Source organism: Elephas maximus, chromosome 8, assembly GCF_024166365.1.
Source record: "Elephas maximus indicus isolate mEleMax1 chromosome 8, mEleMax1 primary haplotype, whole genome shotgun sequence".
NCBI classification, from domain to species: Eukaryota; Metazoa; Chordata; class Mammalia; order Proboscidea; family Elephantidae; genus Elephas; species Elephas maximus.
The window spans coordinates 7,931,730-7,949,695 of NC_064826.1; the positions used below are offsets into that span (position 1 = coordinate 7,931,730).

Here is a 17,966-nt window from a genome sequence, read left to right on the forward strand (position 1 = left end):
GCTAAGACTCTGCCTTTCTGCTGACATAGCCAAAAAAAAAAAAAAAAAGAATTGCCATTGAGCCTATTCTGACTCATACCAACTGTACAGGACAGAGTAGAACAGCCCTTAAGGTTTCCAAGGGTGCAATCTTTATAGAAGGAAAGGCTTATATGTTCAAACCACAGACCTTTGGGTTAGCAGCCAAGCACTGTAACCACTGCTCCACCAAAGCTCCTTGTAAGGGCCTTGGGGCATGTTTAGTACCACGCTCATTTTCTAGTCAGTGAGCAAACACATTGATCAAATGAATGAGCACATTACTGTGCTCTGCTGAGAGGCTCTCTGTGCAGAATGGAGAGGGTGCAGTGCCTGTGCTGACTCAGTGGGTCCGTGGAATGCAGGGTGAGGACGTTAGCTGGAAAGTTCACATGATGTTCTGCAGATCAGAGATCTGAACGGAAGTACGCAACTCAAAATCACCCTCGCATAGGTAATACCTGAAGACTGAGAAAAAGAAAAAAAAAAAAAAAACCAAGGATTCATGCATGACATTGAAAGTGAGAAGATAAACGAAATAGGCATAAATACCAAACCTGTTGATGTTGACCCAATTCCGACTCATAGCTACTGCACAGGACAGGGCAGAATTGCCCCCATAGGATTTCAAAGTCTACAATCTTTGAAGAAGCAGTTTGCTACATCTTTCCCCCATGGAGTAGCTAGTGGGTTCGAACGGTCAAGATATTGTTTAGCAGTTGAGCACTTAACCACTGTGCCACCAGGGCTCCTCGGCATCCCTCATGGAAAGCCACATTGAAGGCAGCACAGGACCAGGCAATGTTTTGTTCTGTTGCACCTAAGGTTGTCCTGAGTCAGAGCTGGATGAATGACCACTCACAACAACAGGACTAAACCCCACTCCCAAGGAGTCCTCAAAAGATGTTAAAAAAAGCAGAGTCAAGGATGCAAGAGCTGAACCAGAATCAATTCATCATTGGAGTTGGGGAAGAAAAGAGTTTCCAGATGGAGAGTGAGATTAACCTTTTAATTCACAACCTCATGTGGAGGACAAGTGAGATCCCAGTCAGGACCTGCAACAGGGCTCCTAGGAGAGTCAGTTTTGGAGAAAGAGGTATGCCTGTGCCTAGAAAAGGGGTGCCCAAAGCGCCTATCTCTGTTACTGCACAGAAGAGAAGGGTAAACCCCCAACCCAATGGAGTAGAAACTATCAGAGGCATTTTTAGAGTGCGGACCTCACTTTATAGCAGAGAAGCAGAGTTTGTGTCTCCTGTAGGTCTTGGGATGCAGCCACCTACCTATGTCTCAGGCCCAGGGCACATGCTAATGGTGTCATTTCTCCTTTTGCTACCAGGTGTACTAGGATCTTGGTGATAACAGCATGATGCAGTCTGTCAGAGAAGACTCAGAAGCTGGAGTCAGAGGCCAGCTCTTTGCTTTCAAACCCCTTGTAGCAAAAACAATAAACCCAAGTTATGCCACTGGTATTCAGATACCAGCAGGGTCACCTGTGGTGGACAGGTTTCAGCTGAGCATCCAGACTAGGAAGAAGCAGTCTACTTCTGAAAAGAATCAGCCTGTGAAAACCTCATGAATAGCAGCGGAACATTGTCTGATATAGTGACGGAAGTTGAGCTCCTCAGGTTGAAAGGCACTCAAAAGACTACTGGGAAAGAGCCGCCTCCTCAAAGCAGAGTCGACCTTAATAACATGGATGGAGTCAAGCTTTCAGGACCTTCATTTGTTGACTCGGCACAACTTAAAAAGAAAAGAAAGAGCTGCAAACATCCATTAATAATCAGAAAGTGGAATGTACGAATTATGAATCTTGGAAAGTTGGAAATGGTGAAAAATGAAATGGAAGGCATAAACACCAATATCCCAGGTATTAGTGAGCCTAAATGGACTGGTATTGGCCATTTTCAACCAGACAATCCTACGGTCTACTATGCAGAGAACGACAACTTGAAGAGAAATGCTGCTGCATTCATTGTCAAAAAGAATGTTTCAAGATCTACCCCTAAGTACAACGCTGTAAGTGATAGGATAATATCCATACTTCTACAAAGGAGCCTAGTGATTACAACTATTATTCAAATAGAGGCACCAACCACTAAGTACAAAACTGAAGAAATTGAAGATTTTTACCAGTTTCTGCAGTCTGTATTTGATCATACATGCAATCAAGAGGCATTGATAATTATCGATGATTGCAATGGGAAAGTTGGCAACAAAGAAGATGGATCGGTAGTTGGAAAACATGGCCTTGGGTATAGAAATGATGCCGAAGATCGCATGATGGCATTTTGCAAGACCCACGACTTCTTCAATGAAAATAACTTTTTTCATCACCTAAACGGCAACTATACACATGGACTTCTCCAGATGGAATACACAGGAATCAAATCAACTACATCTGTGGAAAGAGATGATGGAAAAAAGCTCAATGTCATCAGTCAGATAAAGGCCAGGGCCCGAGGTGCAATAAGCTATCAATTCCTCTTATGCAAGTTCAAGTTGAAAATGAAGAAATTTAGAACAAGTAGACAAGAGCCAAAGTATGACTTTGAGTATATCCAGCCTGAATTTAGGGACCATCTCAAGAATAGATTTGAAGCATTGAACGCTAATGGCCAAAGACTAAAGGAGCTGTGGAATGGCATCAAAGATATCATACCTGAAGAAAGCAAGAGGTCATTAAAAAGACAGGAAAGAAGGAAAAGGCCAGAATGGATGTCAGCAGAAACTCGGAAACTTGCTTTTGAAATTTGAGCAGCTAAAGCAAAAGGAAGAATTGATGTAGTGAAAGAACTGAACAGATTTCAAAGGGCGCCTGAAGAAGAAAACGTAAAATATTATAATGACATGTGCAAAGAGCTGAGATAGAAAACTAAAAGGGAAGAATACGCTCAGCATTTCTCAAGCGGAAAGAACTGAAGAAAAAATTCAGGGCTCAAGTTGCAATAGTGAAGGATTCTATGGAGAAAATATTAAACGCCACGGGAAGCTTCAAAAGAAGATGGAAGTGATACACAGAGTCATACAGCAAAAAGAATTTGTCTGCATTCAACCATTTTAGGAGGTCCCATATGATCAGGAACCGATGGTACTGAAGGAAGGAGTCCAAGCCACACTGAAGGTATTGGCAAAAACAAGGCTCCGGTAATTGACAGAATATCAACTGACATGTTTCCACGAATGGATGCAGCTCTGGAATTGCTTACTCGTCTCTGCCAAGAAATGTGGAAGACAGCTACCTGGCCAACTGACCAGAAGAGATCCATATTTATTCCTATTCTCAAGAGAAGTGATCCAATCTAATGTGGAAATTATTGAACAACATCATTAATACCACAAGCGAGGAAAATTTTCCTGAAGATCATTCCAAGCGGATGCAGCAGTGTATCTACAGGGAAATGTCAGAAATACAAGCCGGATCCAGAAGAGGACATGGGACCAGGGATATCATTGCTGATTGCAGATGGATACCAGAAGGACGTTTATCTGCGTTTTATTGACTAGGTAAAGGCATTTGACTGTGTGGGTCATAACAAACTACGGTTAACATTGTGAAGAATGGGAATTCCAGAACACTTAATTGTGCTAATGAGGACACTGAACACAGATCAAGAGGCAGTTTTCCAGACAGAACAAGGGGACACTGTGTGGTTTCATTTAGGAAAGGTTTTTGTCAGGGTTGTACCCTTTCACCATACCTATTCAATCTGAGCAAATAATCCAAGAAACTGGACTATATGAAGAAGAACGGGGCATCAAGATTGTAGGAAGACTCATTAACAACCTGCATTCCGCAGAGGTCACAACCTTGCTTGCTGAAAGTGAAGAGGACTTGAAGCACTTACTGATGAAGATCAAAGACCACAGCCTTCAGAATGGATTACACCTCAACATAAAGAAAACAAACATCCTCACAACTGAACCAATGAACAACATCATGATAAACGGAGAAAAGATTGAAGTTGTCAAGGATTTCATTTTACTTGGATCCACAATGAACAGCCATGAAAGCAGCAGTCGAGAAACCAAAAGACGCATTGCACTGGGCAAATCTGCTGCAAAAGACCTCTTTAAAGTGTTGAAAAGCAAAGATGTCACCTTGAAGACTAAGGTGGGCCTGTCCCAAGCCATGGTATTTTCAATTACATGATGCTCATGAGAAAGTTGAACAATTGATAGGGAAGACTGAAGAAGAATGATGCCTTCGAATTGTGGTGCTGGCGAAGAATATTGACTATACCGTGGACTGCCAAAAGAATGAACGAATGTATCTGAGAAGTACAACCAGAATGCTCCTTAGAAGCAGGAATGGTGAGACTGCATCTTACATGCTTTGCACATGTTGCCAGGAAGGGTCGGTCCCTGAGAAGGATATTATGCTTGGTAAAGTACAGGGTCAGTAGAAAAGAAGACCCTCAATGAGATGGACTGACACAGTGGCTGCAACAATGGGCTCAAGCGTAACAATTGTGAGCTTGCAACAGGACCACGCAGTGCTTCCTTCTGTGGTATATAGGGTTGGTATGAGTCAGAGCAGACTCGAGGGCACCTAAAAACAACTGTGGCCTGGGGAGATGGGTACGGACACCCACAATCTTCCTGCATGTGCCTTTGTTCCCTGGGAAGCCCACCTCTGGACCTCCTAGTCCTGGAGTTCATTCATCCATGTTAAGACAACTGGCTCTGGGGTGTGGGTGTCCACCTGTAAAGTGCCAGGAACTATGTGTGCTGGAGGAGAAGAAACTTAATGCCCGATATTACTTTGTTATCTTTTATAAGAAAAAATGGGAAGAGCTCATGGGTTTTAGCTCAAGCCAAAAAAAAAAAAAAAAAAGAAATGGTTATTTCAGTTCCTTCCTTAATCGACCCTTGAGATACTTTCAGAACCCTTCAAAACCTGCCCTATGCCCACAGGTGCTTGGTAGAGACTTAGCTTACAGTCTCTGGCTGATAATTCTACCAGCTTGTGGCTGTGAGTCAGAATCAACTCAAGGGCTGCCGGTTTGGGTTTTTTTTTTTTTTATCTCCAGGTCGAGTGCTGCTGTGTGCTCCATGTATTAACATTTCCCCTGGGGAGTTTGTTCCCTTGTAGCTGTTATAGTTTGCAATTGACTTCTGTTTTCCCACCAGAGCATTTTTGTCTGATAGGGGACAGAGGTGGTTCTTCCTCCTGTGTTTCTTCTCCTCTTTTCCCTCCTTCCTCCTCCTCCTCTTCCTTAGAGCCCCTCCTCCAGTAGACAGTTGGATCAGCCTTCCTGCAGGGTATCAGGCTTAGGCCCCTCTGATTGCAGGAAGGACAAGCTGAGGGGCAGAGCTCTGATTTCAGGATAGACCCCACCCCAGGATTTCTCATCTTCCTCTCCTTGCACCTCCCCCTGGCATCAAGGCTGTGGACCCACAGTTCTCCCTCTGTGGTTCTCATTAGGAATTAGAGGGGCTTTTTTTTTTTTTTTTTAACACCTCCCACAGGGCTGTAGGTATCCTGGCAGTGACTGAGAGCCTCAAAACAAAACCGAAACCAAACCCATTGCTCTCCAGTCCTTTTGGAATCTTAGGGACCCTATAGGCCAGAGTAGAACTGCCCCACAGGGTTTCCAAAGAGCACCTGGAAGATTCCAACTGCCAGTCTTTTCGTTTGCAGCCAGAGCTCTTAACCACTATGCAACCAGGGTTTCCAAAAGCCTCAAACACCTGCCTAATATTGGATCAATGAAGTTTTTGTTAACCCTTCACCTCCTGGGCAGCTTATGTGCACCACCCAGGACTCCGAATTCTCAGTAGCGCCACAGTGCCATCTTGTGGCCGAAAATGGGAATCACCATCATTGTGGCTTAGTGGTTAAGTGCTACAGCTGCTAACCGAAGGGCTGGCAGTTCTAATCCGCCAGGCGCTCCTTGGAAACTCTATGGGGCAGTTCTACTCTGGCGTATAGGGTCGCTGTGAGTCGGAATCAACTCGATGGCGTTGGGTTTTGGTTATTGGGCACTGGCCCCAAAATTACTGGGAAGTGTTTGCATATTGAAAACCAGACATCTAAGCATTGTCGTTGATTTCAGCTTCTGAAGACCTCACGTGTTACTGAGTAGAACTGAGCTCCACAGGGTGTAACCTCTATGGAAGCAGCTCTGCAACCCTTTCTTCTGGGGTTCTATTGGACGGATTAGAACCACCAAAGTTTCAATTAGTAGTTGAGCATAAACTTGTGCCCCACTCAGGGACCTCTGCATACATGGCAGGGTGCATATTCCAGAAGATTCTTCAAGCTTTACAATCAACATCCTCTAACCCCAATCCCAACACTGCTCCTAGACCTACGTGACGCTTAATGTTATCTGTCAACTTGGCTAGGCCATGGTTCTCATGGTTTGGCAGATGTTATTTAATCATTCTCTGTTTTGTGATCTGATGTGAGCAGCCAATCAGTTGGAAGGGCAGTTTCCCTGGGGGTGTGGCCTGCATCCAATGTATGTGGATGTTCTGGAAAAGCACATTCTCTCTCTCTCGATCCTGTACTCGTCTCATGATTGACCTCTGGTTCGTGGAGAAGCCTTCAGCCTGACACCTGACCAATGGATTTGGGACTTGCCAGCCTCCACAATTGTGTGAGCCATTTCCTTGAAATAAATCTTTCTATATATATTTATACATACACTTCACTGGTTTTGCTCCTCTAGAGAACCCAGCCTAAACTCCCTAACTCTATTCCTTCAACTTACCATGTTTAACATCCCTAATCTACTCATTCTATTTAAATCCTATGGCATGTCTGACAGTTATCATCTAACTGGGATTTTCTTCCCTTAAAACCATGTCCTGAAAGGGAGAGGGATAGACCTGGGGATAGAAGGAAATAGTACCTAGTCTAAAATAGGGGAAAAAAAAAACCCCAGCACTTGAGAGTAGGGTTTCTTTTTCTCTCCATTACTGAAGATATACCAAGAAGCCCTTACCACCACCACACACAGGAGCCCATCAAGGTAACTCGAGTAAACACAGATCAGCTGAGGGCTGAGCAGGCATTTCTGTTACTGTCTAATGATTTCTATCCACCAGCCAATAGCCACAGCACTTCAGGAGTTCTCCTGTGGTCTGGCCTCCTACACAAAGGTCAGCTGCTGTCCTAGTCTACTGCTTTCCCTGGGGAGTGGAGGACAGAGGAAGGCTCTGCTCAGGCTCTAGGAGCAGCAAGGAGAGAGGAGATGTACGTGGTTTGTGCACAGGAAGGAGGTGGCCATGCCACGCTGTGGCTAAGCTGCTGGCACAGAGGTACACGGTCAAGTCCCCTGGCTCCACAGCCTGGGTCCTCAGCGTGGAAGACTTCCCGTCAGACTTCACCACTGAGAACTGAGCCTCAGGCATCCCTGACGTGTCTGCTCCCTCCTTGTTTTGGAACTACATCAAAAATGCCAGGTTCTGTCAGTACCAGTAAAGGCACTTGTGTCCCTGAGGGCTATGGCCTTGCCTCTCTTTGTGACACTGTGCCAGGGGCCTTGAAGACTCTGGCATCTATGTGACCTGAGGAGACAGATGCTGGGAACAGAATGGGGACAATGATGGGAATCGCCACACAGACAGACACACACAGCAAATATACACACCGTACATACCACTCACACACACACTCACGCATGCCCCCCATGCATAGACACACATGCACACATATACACACTGGAAATACTTGGCGTCCAGGGACTCACCTGCCCCCAGGAGCCAGAGGGCCACCCAGTAGGTGACCCGGGAGCCCATGGTGGGTCCTGTATACCTGGAGGGTTTGTTGGGTCAGAGTTTTTGTGCTCATGAGCAGAGGAGGGAGACATCCTTCCCCACAGAATGCAGGTCATGTCACTGTCTCATCAGTCTCCAAGGCCTCCAGAAACGAGATCAGATTATAACACACTTTGACAACGGATTTGAATATGTACAAGCTCCTTTTTGAAAACATCACCTCATGGGTGCTGGCCCAGAGCCCCCGGACTGTCTGGAAATGAGACACACACAGCTCTAAGTGCCTCTTTTCCCTCACCACTCTCCTCGTTTGCCAGGCATGTTCACTGTGACCCACCTCCAGCACCTCAAATGCCTGACTGAGGACGATCCCATGGTCTATGTGTTCCTGCCTTCCATGGCCCCTCCACCTTCCTGGCCACACTGCTCAGCATCCCCATCCTTAGGCAGGGTGGGCACTGGGGGCTGACTCGGCTGGGCATGGACGAGCTTGAAGTCACTGGGGTGTCCAGGGACACAGGAGACGAAGTGATGCCTGGGTCAGTGTCTGAGTCCGGAGCTTCTATTCCTTTTGCCTGTCAGAGACCAATGTCCCCTGAGTTCTCTCATCTCCATGAAGGACTCTCCCCAGGACCCATGGCAAAGCCCTTCTGTTCCAGTCTCCATGCCACAGAAAAGGTTCCTCTCCTCTTCCTTGTGGAAGGAGACTCAGGCTCCTCGTCCAGAAACAGTGGTGTGTAACATGCTCTAGAGCGTCTCCTGATGCTTCCAGAACCCACAAGGCTGTTACAGGGGTTTCAGCTCCTCATTTCACTGCTAGAAGAACCCCCAGGTGTTCCATGCTCACTAAAATAAGTCTACTTTCATTAACTGGACACTGTAGTCTCAAACTCCCTTTCCTTTGTGGGGAGCATGCGTGTCAGGTGAGGGGCCCCGGGGCAGGACACATTGCAGCTCTGTGTGATTGCTGCTAGCCCAGAGACACGTGACTGAGTCCCATCCCCAGGTCTAGGCTGGCTGACAGTGGACCTCAGCAGGAACAGTGCGCCCCGCACCTTTCACTCCAGCTCTGAGGCCCCAGGTCTGAGCCCGCTAAGGGGGCCTCGTGAGCCTTTTTTGTGAGGGGCTGATGTGACCCTGCAGCACTGTGGAGTAACTGCTGGCGCAGAAGTACACAGCTGTCTGCGAGGGGGCGGCCGACCCCAGCGTGAGGGGGAAGTGCTCCTTTTTTGATCTGGAGACGCTGTAATCCTCGGGGATGTCACCATTTTCAGCCTCACCAAAACCGGCAGAGTAGTGGATCAGCCTCAGCCCCAGTCCCGGGTCTTGTCGGTACCAGTACATGGCGTTGTGGTCCATGTTCTGGGTACATTGCAGGGTCACGTTCCCTCCTGTCCTGGTGATTTTGTGTCTCGGGTTCTGGGTGATGCCAGCTTCCGTGTGCCCTGTGGGGACAGAGACCAAAGCTGGTGCCAAAGGGAAAGGCTGGGGAATGACCTGGAAGTCATAGGAGAGGAGAGGGTCCTGCCCAGGACGCACCTGCCCCCAGGACAGCCAGGACCACAGCGCACAGGAGGCGCATGGCAGGGACAAGCTCTGGAGGGGTCCTTCTGAGATGTCACCCTCCTGCCCCAGCCTGGCCCCAGAGCAGCCTGTCCCAGTGGTCACGCCCCTTTTCCCTGCAACCTCCAGTCAAAATAAACACTCAGGCCAACAGCCCAGACTGGGAGGAGTGCACTGCTCTGAATTTGCACAGGTCCTGTGTTTTTTTTTTTTTTTTAGATGAGTCTTTCCTGCCTTTGTGCAGAACAGTTTGTAACTCTGTATAAATTTCTCCCTAAGGATGGGATTCCTCCTTGACTCACTGGCTTTTATTTACCTAACTATCCCTGTAGTCCAGAATGTCAGGGGAGATCCTTGTGGCTTCCTGGTGCAATTTAAGACTCCTGTGTTCTGGAACTCCTTCAAGAGTCCTTTTCTCATTTGCTCGGTCATCCACCCTCCTTTTAACCCCCTTCCGACTGCAAAGACTCTCTCTGGAGTCAGGGCTCTAGATCCGAGAGCACCTCTTCAACCAGCACTCGGGAAGGTTTCACTCAATTCCTTATCAATTCACTGACTGGTGGGACTCCTGCCCACACCTAGCTAGATTCATCAGGGCACCTGCTTCCTGAGTGGTCGGCAGGAGAACGATCCCCAAAGATGTCCACATCCCAAGCCCTGGAGCCTGTGAGTGTATTAGACTTCATGGTGGGGGGTTAAGGCTGCAGACTGAATTAAGGTGGCTAATCAGTGGACTGAGTTCCTGGTGGTGCAAAGGCTTAACACACTCAGGTGCTAACCAAAAGTTTGAAGGTTTTAGTCAACCCAGAGGTGTCTCCAAAGTAAGGCCTGGAGATCTGCTTATGAAAAGTCAGCGACTGAAAACCCCGCGAAGACGTTCTACTCTGACTCAGATGGGGTTGCTGTGAGTCACAGTCTACTCGGATGCGGCCGGGTACTAATAAAATTGTCCATGTGTGTTTCCTTCTGGAACCTTCTCCAGGGAGCAGAGCTGGACCCTGCATGCACAGTAGTGCCCTGACCCCCTGCATTCTGTAATTCCCTGTGACTCGTGAGACAGAAGGTTCCGCAGAAACAGGTAGATGTTTAGGATCGATATTGGACATTTAGGATTGTAGACCCTGGAGCTCCCGAGGCAAGATACAGAGTTACTTTCATTTTAAGTTTCTTATTTCATGTGATCCCAAATCTTGTACAAACTAGAGGGCACAAAAATGTGGCTTAAATAAAGGAAATTGACTAACAAATTCCAACTCTTTACGTCCTTTCTCTCCTGGTAGGCTGCACCATGAACAGGAAGACTCCTTAGCAAACCCCCCTTCCTCTCTGTGTGCAACAGGGAAGACTCCACTGGAACCCCCCACTCACACAAAACCCAACAAAACCAGCTGCCACTGAGTCAACTCCAACTCACGGTGACTCCGTGTGTGTCAGAGTATAACTGTGCTCCATAGGGTTTTCAGTAGATGTTTTTGCAGAAGTAGATTGCCAGGCCTTTGTTTTGACGTAGCTCTGAGTGGACTGGAACCTCCAACCTTTCAGTTAGCAGCTGAGCGTGGTCACCTTTTGCATCCCCCAGGGACAGCTTTCATGAAATATGGCACACCCCGTATTCAGAACAACAGCTCCAGTGCAGAAAGGTGCACCTTTGCTCTTGTCACCTGTAGGATCCATGCAGGGTCTCTGCCCTGAAGTTGTCAGAGAGGCAGCATGATAATCCCACATGGTGCATGACCTATGACCTTCCTGATCCTGCACAGCTGGGCCTGAAAAGGAGAAGCTGAAGCAGGGATAGTTCTGCAGGGGGGTCGGAAGGCCCACAGTGCCAGAGGAATGGAGCCCAGTGTGCCCCCTCGCTTTGCTGTTTGTGACCTCTGCCTGCAGGAGAGTGGCTTCACCTCTGTCAGTAGTGGTTCTGCATCTGAACAAACCGTCACACAGTCCTTCCTCAGCACACTTCTGTCAGCACTGACACAGGTTACAGGGATGAGCAAATAGAGTCTGGGGAGCCCTCCGCTCAGCGGGCCTGAGCTCAACCTGGAGGCCGCCCTCATTCTCACCATCACTTCCTAAGCTGGGCAGAGGGCTTCGTGTAAAGGGCGGCCAGTGCTCTGCAGGGCTGTGCAAGTTGCTGACACAGAGGAACACAGCCAAGTCCCCCACGCTCCAGGGCACTAACATTCAGCTCTAAGTGGTAGTCAGGTAGTAAGTTGGCCTGAGAACTGATGCCGGATGTCACCTTTGTCTCTCTCTTTCCTGTCATAATATTCTAGGAGGCACTAAGGGCCCTTGCCCTGGGCCTGCTGGTACCAGTACACAGAAAGGTCTCCAGAGAGGAGGGAACAGCTCAGCATTACCTGCTGTCCTTATGCTTTGCTCCGGTGTCTCAGGCACTGGGTGACTCCAGAACCCATTGGGCCTGTATAAGGGGGGACAGGGAAGAAGCTGAGGACAGAGTGCAGGGGCCTGGCTGCAGCCATCCTTATGATTGGGCTTGAACTTCAGGGATGGTAAAGGCAGGCTGATGCCTTCCCACCTGTGGCCAGCACTCACCTGCCCCAGGAGGCAGAGGGTCGCTCAGCAGATGAGCCTGGAGCTTATGGCATTCCAGGCAGGATGGGCAGTGTTTCCCACTCAGGGTGGGGTGTCCTAGGCCTAGCACTCTAATGCTCTGCACCCCTTTTCCCTGATAGGATCATTCTGTGATGTTGAAGCTGCCGCAGAGGCATCATCCACTCCTCCAGAGTTTCCCCATCCCTTGTAGCCTGCCAAGCCGTGGTTTCCAACTGAGGCTTGGCCTGACCGCACCTGAATTTGGTACTGAATCCTACACGTGTGCAAACCAAGATCTTGGTCCACGTGCAGAACCTGAAGAACCTTGGCCCCAAACTTGACTCTGGACCGAAACTTCACCAGAGCGGAAGATGTTCTCTGGCACAGAGCTGCATCCAAGCCCATTCACAAAGCAAAAGTTTCCTTCATTTACAGATGCCTCAGTACCTGGATCTCCAACTATGTACATGGGAGGGACCGGGGTGTCAGATCTTGGGCACACACCACACACATGCACACATCACACTCATGCATACAACACCCACATGCACATACCACACGCCATATGGAACACACAGGCACACACATACACCACATACTGCACACATACACACATGTTCATAGGTCACACACATGCACACACCATATACCACACATCACAAACATGTATCCACATACATACAACACACTCCCGCACACAAACACACCCACATCCACACACAAACAGTGGGATTACTTGGTGGTCTGAAGACTCAGCTGCACCCAGGAGGCTTAGGCCGTGCAGCAGAGGAGCCTGGAGCCCATGGTTTAGGGGCCCAGGGAGGGGAGAAGAGGGTCTTCTCAGGCAGTGTGTTGGGAAAACGGGACCTGGGCTCTCTTGGAATCGCTCAAGGATTCCATTGTCCCAGCCGGGTTCTTGGCTCAGGGCCCCCTCAGTGTACACAAGGGCACATCCCAGAATAAGTGAAATTTGGACATTTCTCCCAAGAGGGTGTGCTGTCTTTGACCTCCTCCCAAGACAGTTTGGACCTTTGAGCTCATGATTATTTCCAGTATGAAACAACTTTCCTGTGTTTTCAACTCTCCAAGTATTTCTGTCATTTAGATGCTCAGGTTAAATCATTAGGGTACTTTCGGTGATTTGGGTGAATATTTAAAATAAAATACTCCCCAAACCTCCAAAGTACTATCACCCAGCGAGGTTGATATAGGATGAACGATTTTTATATAGAAATAGTGTACAACCACAGATGAGGCCCTCTTTTAATGTACATGTCCTATGATGTGGCGTTTGACAAGGAAGAAGCACTGGGAGCAGAGTGCATCCTTTGTACCTGGGGTTCCTGCACAGAGAAGCTCCTCGTCCAGGCAGATTGACCAAAGGGACCTTCCTCCAGAGACTACAGACAGAGGGCCTTTCCCTGGAGCTGATGCCCTGAATTTGGACTTCTAGCCTACTAGACTGTGAGAAAATGAATTTCTCTATGTTAAAGCAAAAAATGAAAGATGTGGTGCTCGAGAAAGTAGGCTTAATATCCAACAGCCCTGGGCGAAGGGGGCATCCTGCCCCATGTGGATGCCAGGGATTCAGCTCAACAAACCAGTGTTCTCACTGGAAGATGAGGCAACAACAGTGCCCTCTTCAGGGTCAGTGTGAGCTTTATTAGTAATTGTTCAGGAAGGTCCTGCAGACAAAGCCCAGTGATGCCCAGCACACTGCAGCCAAGATGACTGCTTGAGTCCTAAGTGGAGTAGAGTTGATAAAGTGCGTGTTTGCTAATGAACTGCATGTTAACAGTTATATAAATATCGTACGCTCATAATCAGCTGCTTGGGGAAGTCTGCCTCCTCTCTTATGGTCACTTCCTGAGCTGGCAGAGGGCTTTGTGCACAGAGCAGCTGAGGCTCTGCAGGGCTGTGCAAGCTGCTGGCAGAGGAACATGACCAAGTCCCACCTATCAAGGGCACTCAGATTCAGCTCTGAGAAGAAGTCAGGGAACTGTTGGCCTGAGAACTGGTCTGAGGTGTTACTTTTCTTTCTCTCTTTCTTGCTGTAATGCTAAAAAGTCGAAACTGGGAGCCCTGCCCCTGGACTTGCTGGTACCAGGATATAGAGAGGTACCCAGAGAGCGGGGAGGAGCTCAGCATCACCTGCTGTCCTGGTGCTTTGATCAGATATCTCAGGGACTGGGGAAGGGTGTGACTCCAGAACTCACTGGGCCTGTGAGGGAAGTGGCAGAGGTGAGCACAGGAGGGGCTATGGTGCACACCCGGGGGGCCCAGCTCTGAGTGGAGGGACCCACTGTTCACAAGACTTATCTGCGCCCAGAAGGCAAAACAGCTCTGAGCACTGAGCAGTAGAGTCAGGAGCCCAGGGCCAGCCAGGCATGGGAAACATCACTGCTCGATGGGGCCTTGGACCTCTGGGATGAGAGCTGGTGTCCTCAGCCTCTTTTTCCTGATTGGAGGACGCCCTGTGACATTCCTGTCTGATGCCATTGTCTCTGCAGGCTGAGGCTTCAAGTGCCTCGCCATCCCACAGACTCCCGCCCCATCTGAATAGTTTTTTATAGCGGGGGCCAGGTACCCACACAGCATCTCTGGTGTGTCTCTGAGGCTTTGCTTCTCCGACTGCCCCTGTCCCACCTTCCACTCCTCCTCCCATGAAAGCCTGAAATCCTCCATTCTAGAGTCAGAGGCCTGTGCCCTGCTGTGAGGGAGGATCCCTGACTAAACTCCTCCCCCAGTGCTGGTCTCAACCAGGTTTGTGTTTAGACTGTCTGTCCCAGGCAGCATTCCAGCCCTGCACGGTGGACTAGGATGTGGACCACGTAATTAAGTCCAAAGAAGTCTAAATGAAAAAACCAAACCCATAGCCACTGAATGTATTCCGACTATGGATACCCTAGGCATGCAGACTAGAACTGCTCCAGAGGGTTTTCGTGGCTGTGATCTTTACAGAAGGAGTCCCTTGGTCACACAAACACCTAAGGGCTTGATTACCAGCCAAAATGATGTCAGTTCAAATCCAACCAGAGAGGCCTTCGAGACAGGCTTGGCGATCTGCTTCCAAAAGGTCACAGCCTTGAAAACCCTATGAAGCAGTTCTACTTTGTACACATGGGTTCACCGTGAGTCAGAATCTACTCAACCATAGCTATCTACGTATCTGTGTATCTATATATCTGTCTCCCTGTCTGTTATCTCTCTCTCTTTTCTATCTACCTACCTCTCTACCTACCCACCCAGCCACCTAGCCAACCATCCATCCACACAGCCCTCCATCCATCCATCCATCCACACAGCCATCCATCCGTCCGTCCGTCCGTCCATCCATCCATCCATCCATCTGTACGTCTATACATACATCCACTCACCCACTCATCCTTTTGTTTTGGGAAAGTTATCACTGAAAGCTCAGTGGCTTTGTCCTGCCTGGATGAGTGTTGCTAACTCATGCTGGTTAAGTATCGCTAACTCATGCTGATAAGGAAAACTTCCTAAGTTTGATCCTGGGTAAAGTTGCTGTTTCAGATAAATGGCATTATGACTAATTCTTGTTTAGCTCTTGGCCCAAGAAACCCATTTTAAATCTTGCCTCTACAAAAAATTTTTAACACAAAAACTTCGAAACAGACAAAAAATGACTTCAAAGGCTGTTCAAATCATTGCATGCACCATGGACTTCATGATTTGGCCAAATGGTCAGCAGTTTCTCCACATTGTCTCTGGCTTTTAGCGGAGTGGCCATATGCTGACTGGATTTGCTCCCCAATCTGTGACCTCGGGTGCTGGGTACAGGCACCTACAATCTTGCTGCACATGGCTTTGCACCCTGGGAAGCCCACCTCTGGACCTCCCAGTCTTGAAGCTCCTTCATCCACGTAAGAAAACTGGCTCTTGGGTGTGGGCGTCCACCTGCAAGATGTGAAGGAGGGATGTGGGATAGAGTAGAAGAATGTTAATTCTCAATATTGCTTTGTCAACTTTTACAAGAAGAAATTGGAGGATCTCATGGGTTTTAATGCAAACCAAAGCAATGGTTATTTCATTTCCTTTTTAGTGTACCCTTGAGACAGCCTCAGAACCCTCCAAAACCCACCCTATGCCCACAGGTACTTGGTAGAGACTTAGCTTACAGTCTCTGGCTGATAAGTCTACTAGCTGATTATCTCCAGGTCCAAGGCTGCTGTCGAGGGCATCTATTAACATTTCCCCTGAGTGGTTTGTTTCCTTGTGTGTTTTATAGTTTGTGATTGACATTTTTTTTCTTTCAGAGAGCTTTTGTTTGCTAGGGGGCGGTGATGGTCCAGTGATAGAATTCTTAACTTCTTTTTTTTTTTTTTTATGTAGGAGACCCAGCTTCGATTCCCTGCCAGTTCACCTCGTGCTGAACCATGACCCATGTGTCATTGGAGGCCTGTGTGTTGCTGTAAAGCTGAGCAGATTTTAGACGAGTCCAGATTAAGATGGAATAAGAAGAAAGGGCTGGTGATCTGCTTCTGAAAATCAGGTAATGAAAATCCTACCAATCATGACATTCCAATCCACATCCCATCAGGTAGATGGCGCAAGACCGGAAAGAGTTTCATTCTGCTCTTCATTGGGTCTCCATGTATCAGGGGTGAATATCACAGGAGTTAAAACAAAGACAACAACAGCCACCCAATAATACTAAAGTGACTTATGTAATTATTTAAGAGTTGTAAAATCCCAAATCACCCGGAGAGTTTAAAGCTGCTCAATGGCATCCTACTTTGCTCCTATTCCTTGGAAAGAAAATGAGCCATAAATTTCAGGTTGGGAGCGACTGCTCTCTACTTTACTCAGGTACCCAGAATATTTGAAATTGATGACTTAGCATGAAGTGCTATCTGCATTCTCTCTTTGCGTAGGCAGCAGAGTGCATATTCCAGGATATTCTGGAAGTTTTGCAATCAACTTTCTTGAACCCTAATCCCAGCACTGGTCCTAACCCTATGTGGTGGTTAATGTTATGTGTCAGCTTGGCTAGGCCATGGTTCTCATGGTTTGACAGAAGTTATGTAATCATCCTCCATTTTGTGATCTGATGTGAGTAGCCGATCAGTTGGGAGGACAATTTCCTTGGAGGTGTGGCCTGCATCCAATGTATGTAGTTGTTCTGGCAAAGCTCATACTCTCTCTCTCGATCCTGTGCTCATCTCATGGTTGACCTCCGGTTCCTGGAGAAACCTCCAGCCTGCCGCATGACCTGCAGATTTTGGATTCACCAGCTCTTGCAACCATGTGAGTCAGGAGAAGCCTCTAGCCTGACACCTGACCCATGGATTTGGGACTTGCCAGCCTCCACAATTGTGTGAGCCATTGTCTGGAAATAAATCTTTCCATGTGTCTTTATATATGCCCTACACTGGTTTTGCTCCTCTAGAGAACAAGCCTAAAACACTCAAACTCTCTCTCTTCGAGTTACTATGTTTACTATTCCAAGCTCATTCTCCTTAACTCCTGTGGCATATCTCACAGTTATCATCTAGCTGGGATTTTCTCCCCTAAAATCATGTTCTGAAATGGAGAGAAACAGAGTGAAGGATAGAAGGAAATAATATCTACTCTAAAATAGCAAGAAAAACCCAGCATTTGAAGTCGGAGGTCTTTTTGTCTCTTTTACTGAGGATCTACAAAAAAGCCCTACCCCCCGCAACACACAGAGGATCATTAAAGTAACCCCAGTACATACAGATCAGTATAGCACTGGGCAGACATTCCTGTGTCTTCCAATGATTTCCGTCCACCCGCCTACAACCACAGCACTTCAGGAGTTCTCCTGTGTTCCTGCCTCCTCCTACACAAAGGTGGGCTGATGTCCTAGTCTACTGCTTTGCCTGGGAAGTGGAAGACAGAGGAAGGCTCTGCTCAGGCTTCTAGGAGAGGCAAGGAGAGAGGAGGAGTATGTGGTTTGTGAATAGGAAGGAGGTGGCCATGCCACACTGTGGCTAAGCTGCGGGTACAGGGGTACACGGCCAAGTCCTCCAGCTCTACGGACTGGGTCCTCAGCACTGAGGACGACCTGTCAGGTCTCTCCGTGGAGAACCGGTTCTCAGGCATTACCAATTTGTCTGATGCAT

The 17,966-nt window shown here is 48.0% G+C and overlaps 1 gene segment (V, D, J or C); it reads right to left on the minus strand.

Annotated features, from left to right (window-relative positions):
- Positions 1–8,835: 8,835 nt before the first annotated feature.
- On the minus strand, positions 8,836–9,377 carry LOC126082185 (T cell receptor beta variable 6-5-like). The segment is given in 2 exon segments: positions 8,836–9,188; positions 9,283–9,377. Coding segments are annotated over 2 exon segments (396 nt in total).
- Positions 9,378–17,966: the final 8,589 nt, after the last annotated feature.